General features: G+C 41.9%; 1 protein-coding gene across 2 annotated transcripts in view; it reads right to left on the reverse strand.

Annotated features, from left to right (window-relative positions):
• PYGB (glycogen phosphorylase B) overlaps positions 1-12,297 on the reverse strand; it is a 55,486-nt gene extending 43,189 nt beyond the window's left edge. For both annotated transcript variants that reach the window (XM_011378001.1, XM_011378000.1), the window contains exon 1: positions 11,959-12,297. In XM_011378001.1, coding sequence (XP_011376303.1) covers positions 11,959-12,201 — 243 coding nt within the window. In that variant the 5' untranslated portion in view covers positions 12,202-12,297. The remainder of the gene's footprint in view (positions 1-11,958) is intronic.
• Positions 12,298-19,723: the final 7,426 nt, after the last annotated feature.

Genomic DNA, 19,723 nt, shown 5'->3' on the forward strand with positions numbered 1-19,723 from the left:
AACCTCTGTCTATTCAAAAATTTGTACATAACAGCCAAAAGGTAAAAACAACTCAAATGTCCATTACTTGATAAATGGATAGATAAAATATGGTGTATTCACACAATGGAATATTATTCTGCCATAAAAAGGAACCACATACTGCTTTATGCTACAAGAATAAACCTAGAAAACATTACACTAAATGAAAAAAGCCCATCACAAAAGACCACATATTACATGATTCCATTTAAATGGAATATAGGTAACTCTAAAGAAACAGAAAGTAGATTAGCAGTAGGGCTGAGGGAATAGGGAGTTAGGGGTGATAGCTGAAAAGTGTGGGGTTTCTTTTGGGAATAATGAAAATGTTCTAAAATTGATTGTGATGATGGTTGCAAAATTCTGTGACTATACCGAAACCACTGAATTGTACACTTTCAGTGAACTGTATTGTATGTGAATTTTATGTCATTAAAGCTGTTACCAAAAAAAAAAAGTGCAAAAGTTTGACAGGTCACAGAAAAATAAATGTTGTATATAAAATAGAATACATTCAATTGTAAAAACGGTGGAACAAAATACCTTTGCCCACTTCTGCCTAAAACTCACAGACTATAACAAAACGAAGGTGGATACACTTCTCATTTTTATAGATAAAATGTTAGTGGAACATATAGTGAAGGTAAGTTTTTCCAGTTTATTCTTTATTGACTCTACATTGGGAATGAGTAATCTTTCTTTACCTTTACACTTTGTAAGAAGTCAAAAGAGAAACTTAAAATAAGGTAAATACCTTAGCAGTTTATTCTGTTTAGTTCTAGTTGTTATTTCCTGCCTCATCCTGCTTTCCCCACTGCTTGGATTAATTAGGCAGCCTGCTATTCTAAAGTCACACATTTCTACTTGGAGAACATTGTGATTATTGTTTGCTTCACAGTTTGCTTTGTTTCTCTGTGGGGTTGTACCTTCAGTTTTGTTCCCCCTCCTGTAAGAGATATTACTGATAAAAATTATCTTGCTTTATATATCTTAAAAACTTTACCTTTTTGGAACATATATTAGGAAATATATATTTAATAAAGAAGATAAAGGATAAAATAGTTGTAATTTTTTAAAATCTACATGGATTCCTTTTAGTTCTGTATATAAGATTTTTTTTCAAGTTTGTTCAGTTAAGGTGTGAAGTGTTTTTTTATACGTATTTACCCTTTCTACTTGACATTTTAGAAAAATTCTGTTTTTGAAATGAGGGGAACAGTCACTTTTACTTCAGAACTATCATTTTCCTTTTACAATGTCATCTTTCGAGTTTATTGATATACATTTCAAATCTGTAATCACCATAAACGTTTAAACTGTCTCATGGTATTGTATGGATTTTTTGTTTTTGTTTGAGACATATACATATATATATTTTTTTTTACTAAATTAAATATTTGCTTAATACATGAGTATAAATCTCATGAACTATAATTTTAGAATTAAAATTTTCTACTTTTGAAGAAAAATGGGAATATAGAAAGGTGACAATGGCTTATATAAATTACATTGATTTTATTTTTTGTGGAGACATAATTATGTGAAAACATTATTCGGAAGTTTTCAGTAACCTCAAAAATGTTTAATGACTTTTTAAATCTGCAGAATTGAAAAGAAGCTAAAAAATTTATTATTTGTCATGAGTCAAAATAAAAGCTGTACCACTGGGTAGTCACAAGAGTTAAAAAAAGAAAGAAAGAAAACAGAGGTGGAAAGTCAAAGCTAGTAGAACTAAACTAGAAGCAGGCCTCCAGCAGGGTGGAGGCAAGGCTAACTGTCCACTGCAAGTCTCTGCTTTCTGAAGATGGGGAAAGGAAAAGCCCTTCATATTCACATATGTACACTCATATATGTGCACACACACGAAAATACACTCATGCATGCACTCATGTGCACACATATGCAATCACATATGCTCACATGCATGCTTGCACTTGTACACCCAGTCTCACACATGTGTTCATGTACACTCACACATGTGTGCACGCACATAGTAAAACACACACACACACACACACACACACACACAAACCTGGAAACCAGGGAAAGTCTGCTTCCTTCAGGCTGCACATACCAGGCCCCTGCCCCATTATCCAGCTACAAACAGCTGGCTCAGGAAGAACTCCCTCCACTCAAAGAGATGGAGCTCAGGATCTACAAACTAAAAATAAAACCAGGAAGACAGATGGGAAATAGGATATGCAAAGAACACCCAGCATTTGCCAAGGGGCAAATGAAATTCGTAAAAACAGATTCATCTAAGAAGCCAAGCAACACTGATAAGGTAACGAAAGGACCTGACCAAGCATGAGAAAGAAGTAAAATAAGAACTAAAACCATCACAGAAATGAAGGCACCACTGAATACAAAACAAGGGCAAAGCCGAAAGCAAAAACTTGATGAGAAAAAATGAACGAAATGGGGGGAAAGCATCAAAAGGATTGAAGAGAAAAATAGCAATATGAATACAAAAGATACTTAACATCTGCATATGTGTCCCTGAAAGAAAGTGAATAAAACATTAAAAAAATTTTAATAGGTAATTTAAGAAAACTTTCTATACATATTAAAATCTACAAATTGAAAGAACATGCACACATATTTAAAAAGTCACACTGAGTTCAGTCTTTGCCTTTTAAAACTTTATTTGCATGTATGACTTCTAAATTACTATACAAATTCCAATACCCTTTAAATCACAAACACATAGCAATGTAATGAATAAATCCACACAGCCACTCTAAGTACCACTGCTGTCACTACTGCTCATGGTCCATTTCATCTTCCTTACTTTTCATCAGCTTGGGCTTTATTTACACTACACTTGAACTGATTTATTATTATATGGGGTTTCCATAGCACTGCACCTCCCCTCCTTCCAGACAGGCCTTAGTAACCAGTATGAAAACACACTGAGTCCAACAAAACTCAGTAGTCTGAGAAGAGTGTGAGTGAAGGTTTTGAGCACAATCATGTCCTTTTTCCTAGATGCAAAGGCTCATTTCTCTCATATACACCTACTTTTAGGGTTCTCTCCAAGAAGTTTCATAAAAAGCTGGAAGGTCAGGAATATGATCAAGATGTTTTTATTTTGACTTTAACTATAAATATGTATTTTTAAAGTTAGTTCGATCTTTCTGCTAAAATTCTTAACTTTTAACTAGCACTATGGGAAAAAAAAAAGTTCTTCCAATAGCTTATCTTTTTGTAAGGGATGGATACTGAAGCATAAAATGTTGGGCCAAGACTTAAAACATTTGAATCTCTTTCATTTTCCTCCCATGTTGAGTGCAGATGTCAAGGGTTCAGCTGTTTGTTTAATTCTGTAAATAGCATGGGGCAGCCTCCTGCTGCACCTTCAACTAAGAAGAGAACAGAAGCACCACAGCATCCAGGCCCCCAAACACCACCACTCAGAAAAGACTCACTAGGTCAGCTCTAAGCCAGGCACTGCTGCGGGCCTGCTCAGATGGAGCTCTGGACTCTGGAATTGTGCCTTGTTTGTTGCTGTTTTTGTATTTGTTTTAAGAATGTTTTTAGTTTCTGCAAATGCATTGCTCTTGTTTTCCCCAGTTGTCTTAAGATGATTTGGAGTAAAAACCACAAAACTGAAGAAAGCTTGCTGGAGGAGCCAGACAAGAAGATGCACAGACTTTTGAATTGTGCAGACTGGTGTCCAATCCCCTGAACCTGGCCCCAGGCAGCAAGGTGAACTAGGTCACTTCATCTCTCTGAGAACACCACACCTATCCCAGGGTTTAATACAGGGCTGGGCTTGGACTCAGGACAACATTGGTCCCCTCACCAGGCCAGATAATCAGGGAGAGTTGGCAGTTCTAGAAAAAAAAAAAAACACTTGAAGGCACAGGCTAGGGAACTTGCGTGCAAAGGGCAAGACCCTTGGTAGCCTCAAACTCTGCTGCGGCAGGCCCTAGGCCATTCTAGTCCAGGCCTAGCCTCTCTCCACCCCTCCAGCCCCTGTGGCCTCCACAGTTGCCACCTATGCAACCTTGGATAGGGCCTCCCTGCTCAAGGAGTGCTGGTCAGAGAATCACTCACTCACCTGCTTCACCGTGAGAACAATAAGGATCCCTTAACCTCCCTACAAGCAGCTCTGGGGGGGCGGCCCCCTGGGGTGTTGAAGTGGGCCATCGATCTTTCTTAAATGGTCCCTTCTTGGCAATACAACTATAACAAGTGTTAAATGGCCTAGAGACAGCCCTAATTTTTAAAATTAGGTTTATTTATTAGAAACAAATCCCATACCAACAGGCGACATCACAGAAAAGCATAAAAGCTCTTCAGCACAAATAGATGAAAAAAAGATAAACACAAATATTACATAACAAAGTACTCTTCTAAAGATATCTTAGGCATTAATGAACTCTAACTGTGGTAATGGCGTTTAATATCAATAGGCAGAGCCTTGTTTTGCTCTTTATACATTGAGATTAATTAAGCTGAACTCTGAGATCTCCAATTTATTTTCCCTTTCCTAAAAGGATTTTCAGAGTCTTAAACAGAAAGGTCTGAATACCCTGCAGGAAAAGGAAAGAAAACTTTCCAACATTCAGGCCAACAAAACAAAGATTGGGCCAATTGCTTTCACCAAGAGGAAGAACAGGATTCTACAGGCAGAGCTGGCTAAAGACGTGTCATCTTGTGCCAGGAAAATGCAGCAATGCTCATCTTGTCTATTAGATTCTTTCCGTGCCCCCAGTCTTAACACACCAGCTGTCATCTCACTGTGGCAAAGTGGGAACAGAGGGGATCCCATGGCAGACTGCTGCCTCTCTACTGGACACGGCAGAGCTGGCCCTGGCATGATGCAGGGACACTGACCACTGACCCAACACAGAGGCTGTGAACACAGCATTCTGCTATTCCACTCTGGTCTGCTCCTGGCCTCTCCAAATACATGGGGGGGGCCACCTCCCTTCTGCCACCCTCCCAGCCCAACAAGGAGAGAAATGCTAGGAGGAGGGACAGTATTTCCACCTAATAGACAGCTGAGACTCACCCTCACCTCCACAGCGTGCACTCTGCTGCGTCTAAGGTGCTTTTTGGAGGGTCACAGCAAGAACAAACAGTTTTAAAAAATCACCACTGTATTGTGTAAAGATGCTGAGCTAACATTACCCACCACATCTCCTAACCCCAACCTATGAAGTCACATTTAAGCACTTTCTTTTAGAATTAAGTGCCAGAGAAACTCAGCTTTCCATCCCCAACTAGGGGGTTTTGTCTCAACAGATCATTATTTACTTTTGCATTTCAGGTAGCAGTAACAAGGTCTGGAACACGGGTCTCTTTGCTCAAAGTCAATTTGGAAGATGTAAAATATAATAAAACTATAGAATTTTAAAACTCAGAGATTTTAGAGATCACTTAGCTCTTCAGAAAACAAGTTTATTTTGTACTCTTTGACATCACATTTTTACAATTCTCTGCCTTCTGCTTTCCATGCTATTGAGCTCCACAAAATGTCTACCCACTCCTGCCTCAAGGACAATCATGGAAGTCTCTTTATCACTGACAGATAAGCCAGAGCCTAAGCAATTTCTATTATGTGATCTGGACTATGTCATGATATTTACAACTAGCAACTAGTATGGTAGTGATGTAGGAAAGAGGCATGAGAACTACATAAATGGACTAAATGTTAAAACAGGTGCTTATCAGCCCTATGGCCAGATCATGAGGAACCTACAGAACAAAAGAAGATTCCTGCTGGAATTACCAACAAACTATTTACCCATACTGTGAAGGGAAAACAGGAAAACAGTCTTTAAGTCGTACCCTACACAAATTAACCCAATGTTTATTCCCTTCAGCCAGATCATGGGGAACCTATAAAACAAAAGCTGAGACTGGTAGCATGCCTTTCACACCACATACCCATATTGTCAAAGGAAATTGGGAAACAAAGTCTTTAAACTGTAATTCATAGAAACTAAGAACCACATGTGAACTGAATTCCTCAAACACTCAGGGTCTGTCTCTCAATCTCTGTGTCTGAGCAGAGACTACATTCTGTCTATCGAACATTATTCCTTCTCTAATAAACTTACCATTTGTCTCTAACTCTGGCATATGCTTGAATTCTTTTCTGCATGTAGTCAAGGCCCCTAGGAGCCTTGGTGCAGAACTTGAGTCCCCACTGGGCCAGGGGTGGGGTATGGATTTGTCTAGTACTAGTCAGCTTTTTAAACAGCTTTCACTTTTTATTTTAAACAAGGTTTTAAGGCTGAGAACAGATACTCAGCCAAAACTGAAATTACATATAATTCCTACCCCCAGAAGGCCCTATTGAAAAACCGTGAACCAAACTCTGCTGTTACCCAATTATCTTTCTAAACTCTTATGTTCTTCACAGTATCCTAAGAACCCAGTTCTGCACAGGTAGACAAAAAGCCACCTATTGTCTGCTGTTAATTTGCTTCATGTTTTAGAATGTGTGGACTTCTAAAGGGCTTAAAGCCTTGCTTTGTGTAATGAAAAGAAAATTAGGTATAATCTGAAAAGACTTATAAAGTTCTCCCAATTTTCTTATTTGTATTTATTAGTGGATAACTGGCAAAGCTGATATCTGTGGATAATAGACAGCACATGTCATTGTGAAAGTCCCAAGTTTAATGATGCATTGTGGTTCTATAAGAGAGTCTCCATGATTTGCAGAAGCACACACAAGTTTGTAGGGGTAAAGGAGCATCAAGTCTGCAACTTACTTTCAAATGGTTTAGAGAAAAAAAATGTATTTATTTATGCACATACATAGAAAAGGACATAACAAATGTGTTAAAATGTTTAATGTTTGGGGAATCTGAATGAAGGGTATGTGGGAATTCTATGTATTACTCTTGCAACTTTTAAAATGTGAAAGCATGTAAAATACAGTCTTAAAAAATAATTTTAAAAGGGCTGGGATGCAGAAGTGAAATTACAATATTTCATAAAGATACATAGGGTCCTTGCAGCAATCCATAGAACCTGGGTGTTAGGGTTATCCAGAGAAAAAGATGCGTATATAGAGATTTAAGGAACTGGCTCACTTCATGGTGGAGGTCAGAGTCCAAAATCTGATGGGGTGGGCAGGCAGGCTGGAGACCCAAGGAAGTTACATTTGGAGTCCAGAGGCAGTCTGCTGGCAGAATTCCTTCTTGATGGGGAGGGGTGGAGGTTTAGTCTTTGCTCTATTGAGGTTTTCAACTGATTGGAGGTCCACCCACATTAGGGAGGGTAACTGCTTTATTCAAAGTATGTTGATTTAAATGTTAATATCATCTCGAAAACCAATTATCTGGACACCTTGGTCCAGCCAAGTTGAAACAGAACATTAACCATTACAGCCTGAAAGAGGCCATATTGTCTTCTACAAAACTCTGAGAGGTTTCTTAATCTCATTAAGGATGGCTTCACCCACCTTCCACTTGGCAAGCTGTCAGGGTAATCAACGACACAAAACACCTGCCCATCATCAGCTTTTAGCCAGAGAAAATAACTGAGCTATCTGCTGTCAGGGAAGCCAGCCCACAGGATACAAGGTCAACTTCACACACACACATAGAAACACACTGAAATGATCGGTGTGTTAACAGGATTCCAGTGGTTGATCCAACCACCACCTAAAACAAAATCTCGAAATGGGGTTGTAGGCAGTGACGACTATAAAACACTGATGTAGATTATGTTCCTTTAACTCCCAGGTCCAGCCAAACCAAAAAATTATTTGTATTCACTATAATTACATTATTAGAAATATTTAAGACAGTTTAGATCCTGTGGTAGAGCTCTTTTTCATTAATCTACCATTGAAATTATGCCATAAGTTTATAAGAGCCATAGGAAACATTATTTCAAACACTGCAGGGATAAAGTAGGCTGATTATATACTAAACTGACTAGTCTATCCACCCACTGCAGGGATGATATGGGTCGGTTATATAATAAACTGACAATTCCATCCAGGGATGCAGCAGCCCGTTAAGTAGTAAACTGACTAGTCCATCCTTCACTGCAGGGATAAAGGCCAGTTATACAGTAAACTGGCTACTCAATGCACCCACTGAAGGGGAGATATATGCCAGTTATATAGTAAACTGGCTATTTCAACCACTCAATTCAGGGATGCAATAGGTCAGTCATGTAGTAAAATGGCTCTTCCACCCTCACTGCAAGGATGTACTAGGCCAGTTACAAAGTAAACTGGCTGCTCCATCCAATCACTGCAGGGATGCAGCAGCCCAGTTACAAAGTAAACTGGCTTCTACCCACTCACTGCAGAAACATAGTAGGCCAGTTACGTAGTATCCCAGCTATTCCATCCACTCACTGCAGGAATGCAGTAGATTGGTTACATAGTAAAGTGGCTATGCCATTCCATCACCACAGTATACACTAGGCTGTTAACATAGTAAACTGACTATTCCATCCACTCACTGCAAGGGTGATAGACAGGGTATATAATAAACTCACTATTCCATCCACTCACTGAAGGGATTTCGGAAGTCGATTATATATTAAATTCCTTCTACTAACTACAAGGATGCAGCAGGCCTGTTACAGAGTAAACTGACTATTCCACCCACTCACTGCAGGAATGCAGTTGGCCCATCACATAGTAAACTGGCTATTCCATCCACTCACTACAGGGATGTAGTTAGGCCAATTGTCCACACTGCACAATATCTGCTTTAAAGACCCATGGAAGAAATCTCATACCTACTCATTGTAGAATTTATCACAGAGATTCCATGATTCTAATACTGGGTATGATCTGCCACCATTTGTTCTGGTTGCCTGATCTTATGTCTCCATTTTGTCTCCTGACCTTGTATCCTGAATTAAAACTATTTTCCTACCTTGACTGTTCTGCCCCAATGTTCTCTTTGAGATATTTCTATTAATTTGAAGCTTTTGTCTTATATCTTGCTTAAGCATTCTGAAATTCTTTTTGGATAAAGATGAAATGTCAATATAAAATGGACACATTTTATACGCAAACACAAAATCATGCTTTAGAATGGCAAGGGGACTCAGAAATAGATTACCTAACTCGATCCCCCTCATTTTAAAGATGAAAAACTGAAGCCAAGAAAGGTTAAGAGCTCAGAAGTCATATAGGCTGAACTGCAAAGCCAGGACTAAAAGAACTTGACTCATGTGAGTCATCTCTCACCATCCAGTTCTATTCCATTCCTGAGTTTAGAGTGGAGTTCAAACTTGCCATCACTTCAGAGAATTCCTCAACAGTCTTTAGAACTAGGTCCTGCCTCCTACCAAGCACACACCTCTCAATTTTAGTCAGATTTTTTACTTGCTAATTTGCCTGGCAGGCTGCGTGAAAAATCTGCTACCAAGGCCTGAGTTTCAATTGTTTCTGCTGTTACCAAATAAAGAGTGCTAAAAAAGTTACAAAACAATAGGTAGAGCACAATACTATTTAGTGTAGCAAAAACAAATACTTCTACTTGTATAGAAAAAAGATAAACAAAATGTTTGTAGCATTTACAGTGTTATTACTAGGTGGTGAGATTACAGTTAATTTTTTTCTTTTGGCTTACCTATAGTTTCTAATTTTCCCTCCGGTAATCATAAGGATTTGGATGTGTGTAAAAGACAAAAATAATAAATAAAAGCACGCTATTAAGAATAGATAGGGAGTCTACCCCAGTCTGAAGTAGGATGGCGCAAGTCTTTGAGGCTATTCCTGGGGCTGGCGGGTATGCCTCTGCAGGATTTTTATTGGGAGCCCAACTCTCCTGCACTCCCACCCTTGTGGGGCTTGTTTCAGGTCCATTACATGCAAACGTGTAACTTTGGCAGAAAAGGGAGATGAGGAGCTTATTTTCAACATGAATTAGCCAGCCTGAAGCACTTAAATTCTAATTTTCTTTTTTAAAATGGCCTTCCTGTCCAGAATAGGCAAACATCTTTCCATTTACAGGCTGTGTGGTTTCTTTAAAGAGAAAAAGGTTTCTACTTGTAGCCACCATAGCAGACAACCAAAACTCAGACCACTCACTGAGGATCAGCAAACCTGGTTTGTGAGAAAGATTAATTCTGTTTGTAAAAGGTCATTTCTGTAATCCTTGAGCCCATCATTGGCCTTTTCAGGACCTAAAGATATATAAACTCTAAGCAGAGCCCTAAGGTGTTGGGGTGTGTCCTGCTCCAGCTCCAGCTCCAAGGACATGTCCTTGAATATGCGGTCAAAGCCATACCCTTGTCATCTGCTACATGGACAATAAAAATGATGTTGTGAAGCAGAGCTCTGCCATCACCAGGGAATTCTGGGGGAGCAACTGCCTCCTGGCCAGTTTCCCTGGCAAAGTCATCCTTTGTTGCAATAACCTGTTTTAGCCATTTGGTAACACTTCTTTCTACACTGTCTTGCATACTAAATATGAAGAAGCCTAATTGGTATTCCAACAAACCTGTCCTTTTAACCATCTTTTAGAAAAAAGAGTGCCCTAGAATAAGTTTGGAAAAGCAATCTCTCTTAGCAATTATTAAACCTTTTTAATGCCCAATGAAAATCCTCTAAAATACAAAGCTACTGCCCAGTGCCCAGGTGTACACTGCAAGTCAAATCTTTGCAAACTGACTTCAGGCCTACAGGTGTGTCCTTTCCTTGCCAGTTTTCACACTTAGTATAGCAGAAAGGACAAAATCCATGGTCAAGTATAACAACGACAGAAAGACCTGGCAGCAGGGGGCTGGCCAAGCCTATGATATACCTATCAAACTGAAAACTACCAATGATATTGGAGAAGCATACTTACTGATTTGGAGCTGCTGAAAAAGTTACAAATGTTGAATGAAACAGAAAAGCCACAAACTTGTATACAAAATATGCTTTTTAGAACTATGTATATATATTTAGGAGTAGAAAAAGATCTGAAAAGACATACACCTATATTTTAACATAGATAGTTAAAATATCTACATACTAATTGATAGTAATGGAGACTATCAGTGACTTTTATGTATTTTGTATTTTTCTACCGTAAGCATAATTTTTTGCAAAATATAAAAAGTAATAATTACTTAACCTCCATGAACTTTAAGGTAAGTAAAGCTGTTTAAAAAAAATGTGGAAACCTCAAAGACAGAGACTTCTTTATGGGCTCTTTTTTCTGAGCTCTAACCCATCCTGCTTTAGAAACCTCCAAAGATTTTCTTCTAATCACTACTTAGCCAAAAAAAGCCCCACAATTCCCTGCAGATGACTGAGTTCGCCCCCTAACAACACATGAACCCAGGCCTGGTTCCAGTACCCTTTTCTCCCACATGCTCGTGCAGAAAAACAAAGGCTGGGGGAGGGGGCGGGGGTAGGGGAAGGAGGAAGCCCCGACTCTGCAGCCACAGCTAGTGACAGGCCAGAAAATTCCGCCAGGATCCAGGGCTCGGAAATTGCGAGGAGCAACGGACCTCTGCAAGGCCAGGCTCCTCGCGCAAGGGTTCTGCTGCTGCTCAGCCCACAGAGGAGGGGGGCTAAGGCCAAACCCCCTGGGGCCCCGCCTGCAAGCCACAGATAGAGACAGCCCGAACGCGCTCTGCGCCCTGGCTGGCGTGGAAGGAAGTACCGGGCCAGGCCTGTGCAAAGCTGGCTAACTCCCAGAGAACTGCGGCGGCTGGAAGGGAGGCGAAAAGGTGAGGCCCCACCCAAGGCTATTCTTCGGCGACAGGTCGGTGTATGGGCCACTGCTGGGCTGCGGACTGGGGGCGGACTGGGGTGATCGTGCTCAACTGATACATTCGGTAGGCACGGGCCTAACGTGCCTCTTTCTGGGGCGCCGTGCAGCGTTTTGCTGTCACTTCTCGTGGGCCTGTGGCTCAAGAGACAGGGCACCCTTTTTCGGGGTGAAGCAGCGGGCGCAGGAGGATGAGAGGGGGGACCCAGGCAGGGCACCGGGCCTCCGGCAGCCGCCTCACCTTGGGGTCGCGCTCGTAGTAGTGCTGCTGCGTGCGGATCCAGCGGCCCACCAAGTGGTCGCGCACGGTATGCGCCAGGGCGAAGAAGTAGTCGCGGGGCGTGGCCACGTTGCGGTCCTTGACCAGCGTGAAGTGCAGGTGCCGGTTGAAGCTCTTCCGCACCTCGGCCACGTCGCCCAGTCCCGCGATCCCGCGCACACTGATCTGCTTCCGTTTCTCACTGTCCGTTAGCGGCTTAGCCATCGCGCCGGCAGAGGAGAAGGAAGAGGAGAAGGAGAGCAGATAGGAGACGCGAACACCGAGGATGCTGAAGCAGTTCTGGAGCCAAGGGCTGCGGCGACTCCCGCTGGCTCGGGCCGCGCCTGCGCTCTGCGCCGGGGGCGGGGCGGGGTGGGGCCTCCCGGAGAGGCGGGTCCGCGGGGCGTGGCTTTAATCTTTGGACATTGGCGGTGGCTTCCCATTTCATAGATAAGCTGAAGTGGCCTGCACACGGCCACCCAAGAGCTGACTCCAAGATGGCCAAGCCTGGCAGAAGTGTGTGGAGCCTGGAGAAGCTGGACGACTTGGAAATCAATGCTGCAGTCCTGTTTGTCCCTATCCCTCCAAGGGCAAACAAGGAAAAGACGCTGCCCCGCCACGCCCCCACCCCGGCTTTTGGGATTTCTGGGGCCTGTGTCCCATGCCCTTCCCAGGAGCACCAGATTGGAGTGCTCTGGGTGCTGGGGTGAGGCCGTTAAGGGAAACAGTACACACTTGAAAGGCAGCCACCAACACTTAGTGGCGCAGCGCAGATTCATCTTGAGGTCCCGGGTGGCTCTGAAAACACCACCTAAGAAAGCAAAACTTAGTTTGTACTGAGAAAGTGCCAATCTGCCTGTGATCCTCAGGCTAGGCTAACAGACACTGGTAGTGAATAGGAGATGATAGCTTTCCTCAGGGCATGCTGTGGCCCTGAAGTGTCACAATGACTCCTCCTCTGACGAACCACTGCTTCTTTATCTATTGAGAAACCTTGTTCCCTAAATCACTGGCCTTCAGACACTTTGCCCTTTAAATTAAATCAAGAAGAAGGACACATCCACCTCTGGCCTCACTCAGACAGGTGCTGCCCCTTCCATTCTGAGCTTTAGAATGGGTTTCTGGGCAGAGCTTCCAACATCTGCTTAATATGGTGGTTCCAAGGAAACAGGGCCCACTTCGCACCCAGCCCTGCATCTCTCTGAGCCTGTAGGAATACAGCTTCATATAAGTTTCACCTAGAGCCCCACTTCCCTGAACTTAGCCTTTTCCTTTGTTCCCCGGCATACCTGCTCCCTCATTGCAGTGGGTCAGTAAATCCAAATTAGTGCGACCGCAGGTTTGCCCCGATGGTTTTAGACTGATGGGCCTCAAGGTTCCTAACTTATAGTGAGGTCAAAATTGCCCACAAGAGATGTTATCAAAGGCCAGGTGCAAGGAGTTTTCCTGGTGTGATGCTTCTGATGTAGGACAGGCAAATTTCTCCAAGTTGGGGGGAGACCAAGTCCTGCACAGAGAGAAGAAGAGGGTCCTTTGGCGGAGAGTGTGGAAAGAATTCAACACCCATGCCAAAGTTAGAGTCAAAAGGAAAGTTTATTAGAAAAGGGGTAACACTCCACAGAGTGTAGTCTCCTCTCAGAGGCAGAGAGGGAGAGGGACAATGAGAAGAACAGAGAGAAAAGGCACTGAGAGGGACCCTGAGTGTTCTGGGAATTCAGTTTATATATCATTCTTAATTCCTGTGTGTTATTATCTAAAAGACTTTGTTAACCCATTTCCTTTGATATTGACATACAGTGAAGAAGGGGAAGAGTATGTAGCATGAAAAAGTAAGAATACGTAGCGTGAAAGGCCTGCTGGCAGTTCCTAGCCTGTAATCCATAGGTTCTCCATAGTTTTGGTCATAGAGAATGACTCTCGGTTCCTGTTTCTCCTTCTCAGGTGTGGAGAATGGGCTATTAGTAACCCAGCAGAAATCTTCCTCTGTTCTGAAGATGTCCTCCTGGCCTGGCTGCAGGGCTGATCAGCTTATTGCAGTCTCTGATTGTGGCTTGATTAACATTTTTAATTCTCTTGCCTCCTCCCTACATTACTTTCAAAGTTATCTTCTTACCTGGACACTTTTCCAGCTGCAGACTTCTCAGTAGACAATACACCTGGAATGCCCTCTGTGCTCCACATTTGCACATACCCACCTACTCCAGCTCTTGAATTCTATCTTGCATTAACTATTCCCTCAGGATTTAAGCCAGCATGATGAAATTTCTGTCACCAATGGCAGGACTGTGAGGGTCTCAGTGATGCTGCCCAGCTTGAATAGAGAATCTGCAGACTAATGCAATCTCTTGGAGAGTTATCTGGCAGTTCATGAGAAGGGTTATAAAAATGATTGTGCCCTATGATTGGTTGTATCACTTTGGGGCATAGTTTTCAAGGAAAGTTTCAAAAAACAAAAGCAAGTTGTACAAAGATGTTTTCTGCTGTGCTATAGGTTATACTTAAAACCTGGCAAAGGTTTGACTGCCCAGCTATGGAGCACAATGAGCAAGAATTGGGAGAGTTAATGTTTATTGATCCTTACTGTGCTCTGTAGATGTATTAACTCTTAACCCCCACAAATAGCCTCCTATGTCCCCACTTGGTGATGCAGAAGCAGAACTGCAGAAAAGTTAAAATGCTTCCCTAAGCTCACACAGCTAGTAAAGGATACCACCAAGATTCGCTCCTAAGCCACATACTGCTTCACTGCACAAGCCCTCCACAATTTCTCTTTACTCAAAGTTAATATCAAACTATTGTGTTAGAAAGGGAATGACAATTTTCATAACTAACTAGGAAGGTGTAAAGGACGGTACAGTAAGGATAAATGGAAAGACAGAAATAAGAAGGATGTGATGCAGAAATGAGAGTAATGTTTTTAATTTTATTTCATTTAAATTGGCAACTGTGTTGGAAACACAAATTTATACCAAAACATAAGCACTGGTTATTGCTGAATGGCAGAATTATCAGGAGGAGTTATTATTTTTCTCATACTTTTTGTATTACCTGTTTTTTCTATAACATATTTTATAATTAGAATAAATGTAAGAAAAATTAGAGGCCATAGACTTTATTAATGGTTGCTGATTTAAGAACTATATGTTCTCTCTTAGTCAAATTGACTTTTAGTTCTTTTTTTGTTACTCCTGGTTAAGTAAAATTTAAGTCATTCTATCCATCCTTCATGGCTAATCTTCTTTTATGAAATTTTCCAAGATCCTCCTACGCAGATGTAAGTTCTTTCTCCTGAGAACTCCATGATCATCCTCTCTGTTATGTCATTTAGTCCAGTCTTGAATCTTCATAATGTGTGTGGTTGAAGCAGGGAGGAGTCTTTTCACAATTGTGTCCCCTCATTTCTCTCTGGCCGCTGTATCACTGGAACGGATAAGTGAGCTCATGAGTACCTCAGCCATTTTCAGATAAATAATTTTGAGTTGGTTATATGTGCTGTGAAGAAGAAAAGCAGGCTGAGTGGCTAGTGGGAGCTGATGTTTGAATTGAGGCTTAAAGATATTAATGAATGAATGAATCTGGGAGACGCAAGTGCAAAGGCCCTGAGCTGGGAACCCATTTGGACAGTTCATAGAACAGAAAGTCCAGTGTAGGTGGAGCAAAGAGAATACCTGAGGGCTACCAGAATTTGCCACCCTGAAAATGCCACTTTGGTATATGAATTATTTTGATATAGGACATTGAGAAACAGTAGAAGCAGGAAAATCTTTAAAATCAAGATATGAGTTTTCCTTTCGTAAAGAAAAATTATATTTATAAAGCAAATTTACATTTGTAGAGATGTTTGCCTCTCCCAACTTAAGTCTGCATATAAAACTTTACTAATAGTCAATAATATTGTAATAACTATGTTTAGTGTCAGATGAGTACTAGACTTATCGGGATGATCACTTCATAAGGTATGTAAATGTCTTGTTGTACACCTAAAACTAATGTAATATAGTATGTCAATTATAATTGAAAAATAAGTTTAAAAAACTAAACGACCTTTGCTTACCATGCTTTTCCTGGTCACCTTCTCATAACTTGCCTTCCCTGCCCAAAAGACCCCAAAATGCTTTTTCTTTGTTTTAGCCTAAGATAATACATAAAGCCAAGTTCTAACCACCCGTTTGAGTTACTCTCATCTGTGGGTACTCCCATGTGTATGGGCAACAACAAGCATGTTTGTTTTCCTCTTGTTAATCTGCCTTGGCCAGTCGAATTTACGGTGCCCCAGTTGGAGAATTTGAGATAGGTAGAAAAGAAGAATTTTTTCCTCCCCTATACAGCCAGCAGGTGGATTCAGAGCGGAGGTGGGGAGCCAAGTGTAGGGGCCAGGTCAGCCCTGGTGAGGAATCTGGATCTTATTTTCCATTTTAACAATAAAACTATATGGCTTCAGAACAGGCAACATGAAAAGAAAGTGAGCTCAGATTTGGCCCTCCAAGAAAAAAATTGTTTTTCTGACAGCCTGGCTCATTGTGAGCTCAGCCAGGCTGCCTTGTTACATACTGATTGGTTCTCTTTAATCTCTTTCTCCTCTTTTGGGGAGATCATTTTAAAAAATTAATTTACTAAGAAGTGATAGATATTGATCCAGGTTCAGTTACTATTGTACTGAGCTATTCTGTGTTGTTGGAGATAATAAATTACCTTTAAAGTTCTTTTACATAGGTATTTAAGACTCTGTAGCTAGTCATGTGCTTCAGAAACAAAGATGAAAGATGTCTTGTGTGTGGAATGAAATGCTGTGGGAGCTAAAAGAAATTGGGTGTGGAAAACAGACATTTTTGGTGGGCTAGGCTTAAGCTTCTTGAGGACCTAATGAGTGTCTCATTGATCATAAGGGTTCAATAAATATTGGTTAAGAGAGTGACTCAGAAGCATCACTGAGACTGCGTGTGCCTAGAGTAAAGACTGTCTGGGATCTCAGCAATGCTGCTGGCTGATCTGTGCTGGTCAATTAAGTATTTGCAAGTGAACACAGACCTGGCCTTTCTGGAACCAGGAGGCAAATAACAAAAGCATTGTTTCTGAGAGGTTGGTAATTGTAAAGCTCAGTAGAATGAAGACCACTAGCTAGAATGACATTGTGGGATTGGGGCTCTCCCTAGACTGGGGAAGGTAACCAGATATTCTTAGTAACATGTATTTTTACACGCTGATATTAAAAAAAAAAAATCCATGAGACCAGAGTGATAATAAAAGGCAATAAAAGCAGGGTGGAGAGGAAAGAAAGAAGCTTTTCTCTATAGAAAGATGCCAAGTAAATGTAGGAGTTAATGTTAGAACTATTGGACAAAGGCTTTAGGGGAACAGGATATTCACAATCTCAAAGTACCACTCCACAGATTACCTTATTAGTTCTAAAAGGAAAAAGGCACTTTACAACAGAAAGAGAATCCAGCCTCATGAAGTGATCCAACCTAGCATTACCAGTAAAGGGACAAACCAATGCTATATGCCTCCTGATTTAATGCACTGAGAAGGACACAACATTACTTATAGTAATACAATGTAGCACACTGTATACACCATCATAATATAGGAAAGACACCTAGGACCCAGCATATAGAGGTGCAGATATTATCTAAGGCAGTTTCCCTGTAGGGCTTGCTGTAAGCACAAATCCCAAAGCCCCGAATCTAGGATTTCAATTGCCTAATTTCCAGTACTTTTAATTTAATTTTATTTTATTTTATTTTATTTTATTTTTATTGTGCAAATCTGGGACTCTCTGCCACAGGCAGCCTTTCTACCCCAGCACCCAGGTACCTGTTGTAGGAGGAACCCTATCAGATGCACCAAGGAGTTTCCCAGTGTGCACCAGAGCTTGTAGGTGTTTTCAAGTAGGATGCTGTCCCATGCTTAGCTGGGTCTACAGTCTGCTACTTGTTCAATGATTGTGAGGTGGGTTCTAAAGCCAAGTGGCAAGAGTTAGCTTGGGAAGTCCACCTTATGGCCAACTTACTTAGGCCCTCCCTTCCACCCAGGGCCACCACCATGCTGTCCTCCAAGCCAAAAACATTTCCTCACTTCGGTGAGGATTGAACTGTTTTGATGATTACCTTGGAGTTGGTTATTAAACCGGACTTTCTGCTGTTTCATGTAAGTTCAGAAGAACCCCCTGGTGGGTCTTGTTAGAAGAAGGTTTAGATTCAGCAGGTGGGCCCTTAAACTGGACTTTCTGCTGTACCATAGTGACCTGGGGATCATGGTTTCATCCAAGGAGCAAGGCAAACCCTCAGCCTGGAGGGCTCAGAGGGCCAGGTGTGAGGGGAGCAAGTCTACTGTGCACTCCTGCACCTGCTATCTCCTGCTCAGTCAGGGTCAGGTGCTGTGAGGAAATAAGCACTCCTCAGGGCTCCTCAGTATTGCTTCTGTAATTCAGTGGACACTTCCTGGCAGCAGAAGGAAGCAGAAAGTTCCAGTCCCAAAGCAGGCCTGTTTGCTGCGCCGCCCTATCTCTCCAGGGGATATGTTAAACTCATAGTGAGAAAGTCTGTGTCTCTGCACAGCCTGAATTCATGTAAAATGAACGATAATGGCCACCTGTGGAAGTAACCCTGGAAAAAAAGTTTCTCTTTTTTTGAATCTACTCGCTGTGCCACCGAAGTGCCTATTCCAATCCTAGGAGGGCTGGGAGCAGTGGGACCAGCAGTTCCTGTGGGATGGGGCTGGTGAGACTGAGGCACCCCTCAGGCTGCAAAAGGAGGCATATGGTCCGGACACCTGCTCTTGGGGACAGAAGAACCTGAAAGTTTCTGGCATTCAACAGACACTTGCTGTGCATGACTTGGGCCACTTACTATGCTCCATATCCACAGACAACACAGAGATATCAGGATGGGGAAGATATACAGGATATAAGCAGATGGAGAGATGGCCAAAGAGGAATTTTAGGAAGCTTTCTGTGTGATGAGCTATGTAAAAATCCCAGAAGAAAACCAGGGTAAAGAGCTCCATTATCCTTTAAGGCTCTTTGAATCAGATTTCTATCTTCTTGGAAGCATTTTCAGGCATGGGCAAGCCTCCAGGAGGCCCAGCTTCACCTAGGTTACAGTTACAGCAAATCCCTTAGATGGTGCTTCATGTAAGTTCAGAGGAACCCCCTGGTGGGTCTTGTTAGAAGAAGGTTTAGATTCAGCAGGTGGGCCCTTAGTCTGCATTTTAAACAAGCACCCAGGTGTGGAACCACAGAGTAAGTGGCAAGGCCTTGAAGCAGAAGCACCGGACAAAAGTTTTAATGACAGAGAGATTACTGGAAAAGGAGATTTTAAAGAACCCATATTTTTCCATACTCCCTGCTGTAGAGTCCTGAGCTGGGCAGTTCCTCAAGGCAACGGGGCTAAATGGAAGTGTCCCTCCAACCCTCTCTTCTGGAGATTCTAAACTTGGAGTTTCCAGACTGTGCTGTGACTTCCAGTGAGCTTCTCCCAGGGCCATTAGGGACAACCAATGCCATTTTGGGGATCAGGTATGCCAAACTATAAATACATCAAATACTTTCTGTTAATTAACTGGTATCTCCTGAGACTTGCTACATGACAATTTCCTGCTGTCTGCTCACTCCTGGATGAATGAATACATTTGAGTTTCTCAACATGTAGAGCCAACGACGAGGTTCTGCACTTGTGATCCACACTCCTGCCAGTATTTTTCTTCTTCTTCCTGCCATGGGACTCAGCTCAGCTTCTCCTTTTGCTCC

The sequence above is a fragment of the Pteropus vampyrus genome, unplaced genomic scaffold (genome assembly GCF_000151845.1).
Source record: "Pteropus vampyrus isolate Shadow unplaced genomic scaffold, Pvam_2.0 Scaffold327, whole genome shotgun sequence".
Classification (NCBI taxonomy): Eukaryota; Metazoa; Chordata; class Mammalia; order Chiroptera; family Pteropodidae; genus Pteropus; species Pteropus vampyrus.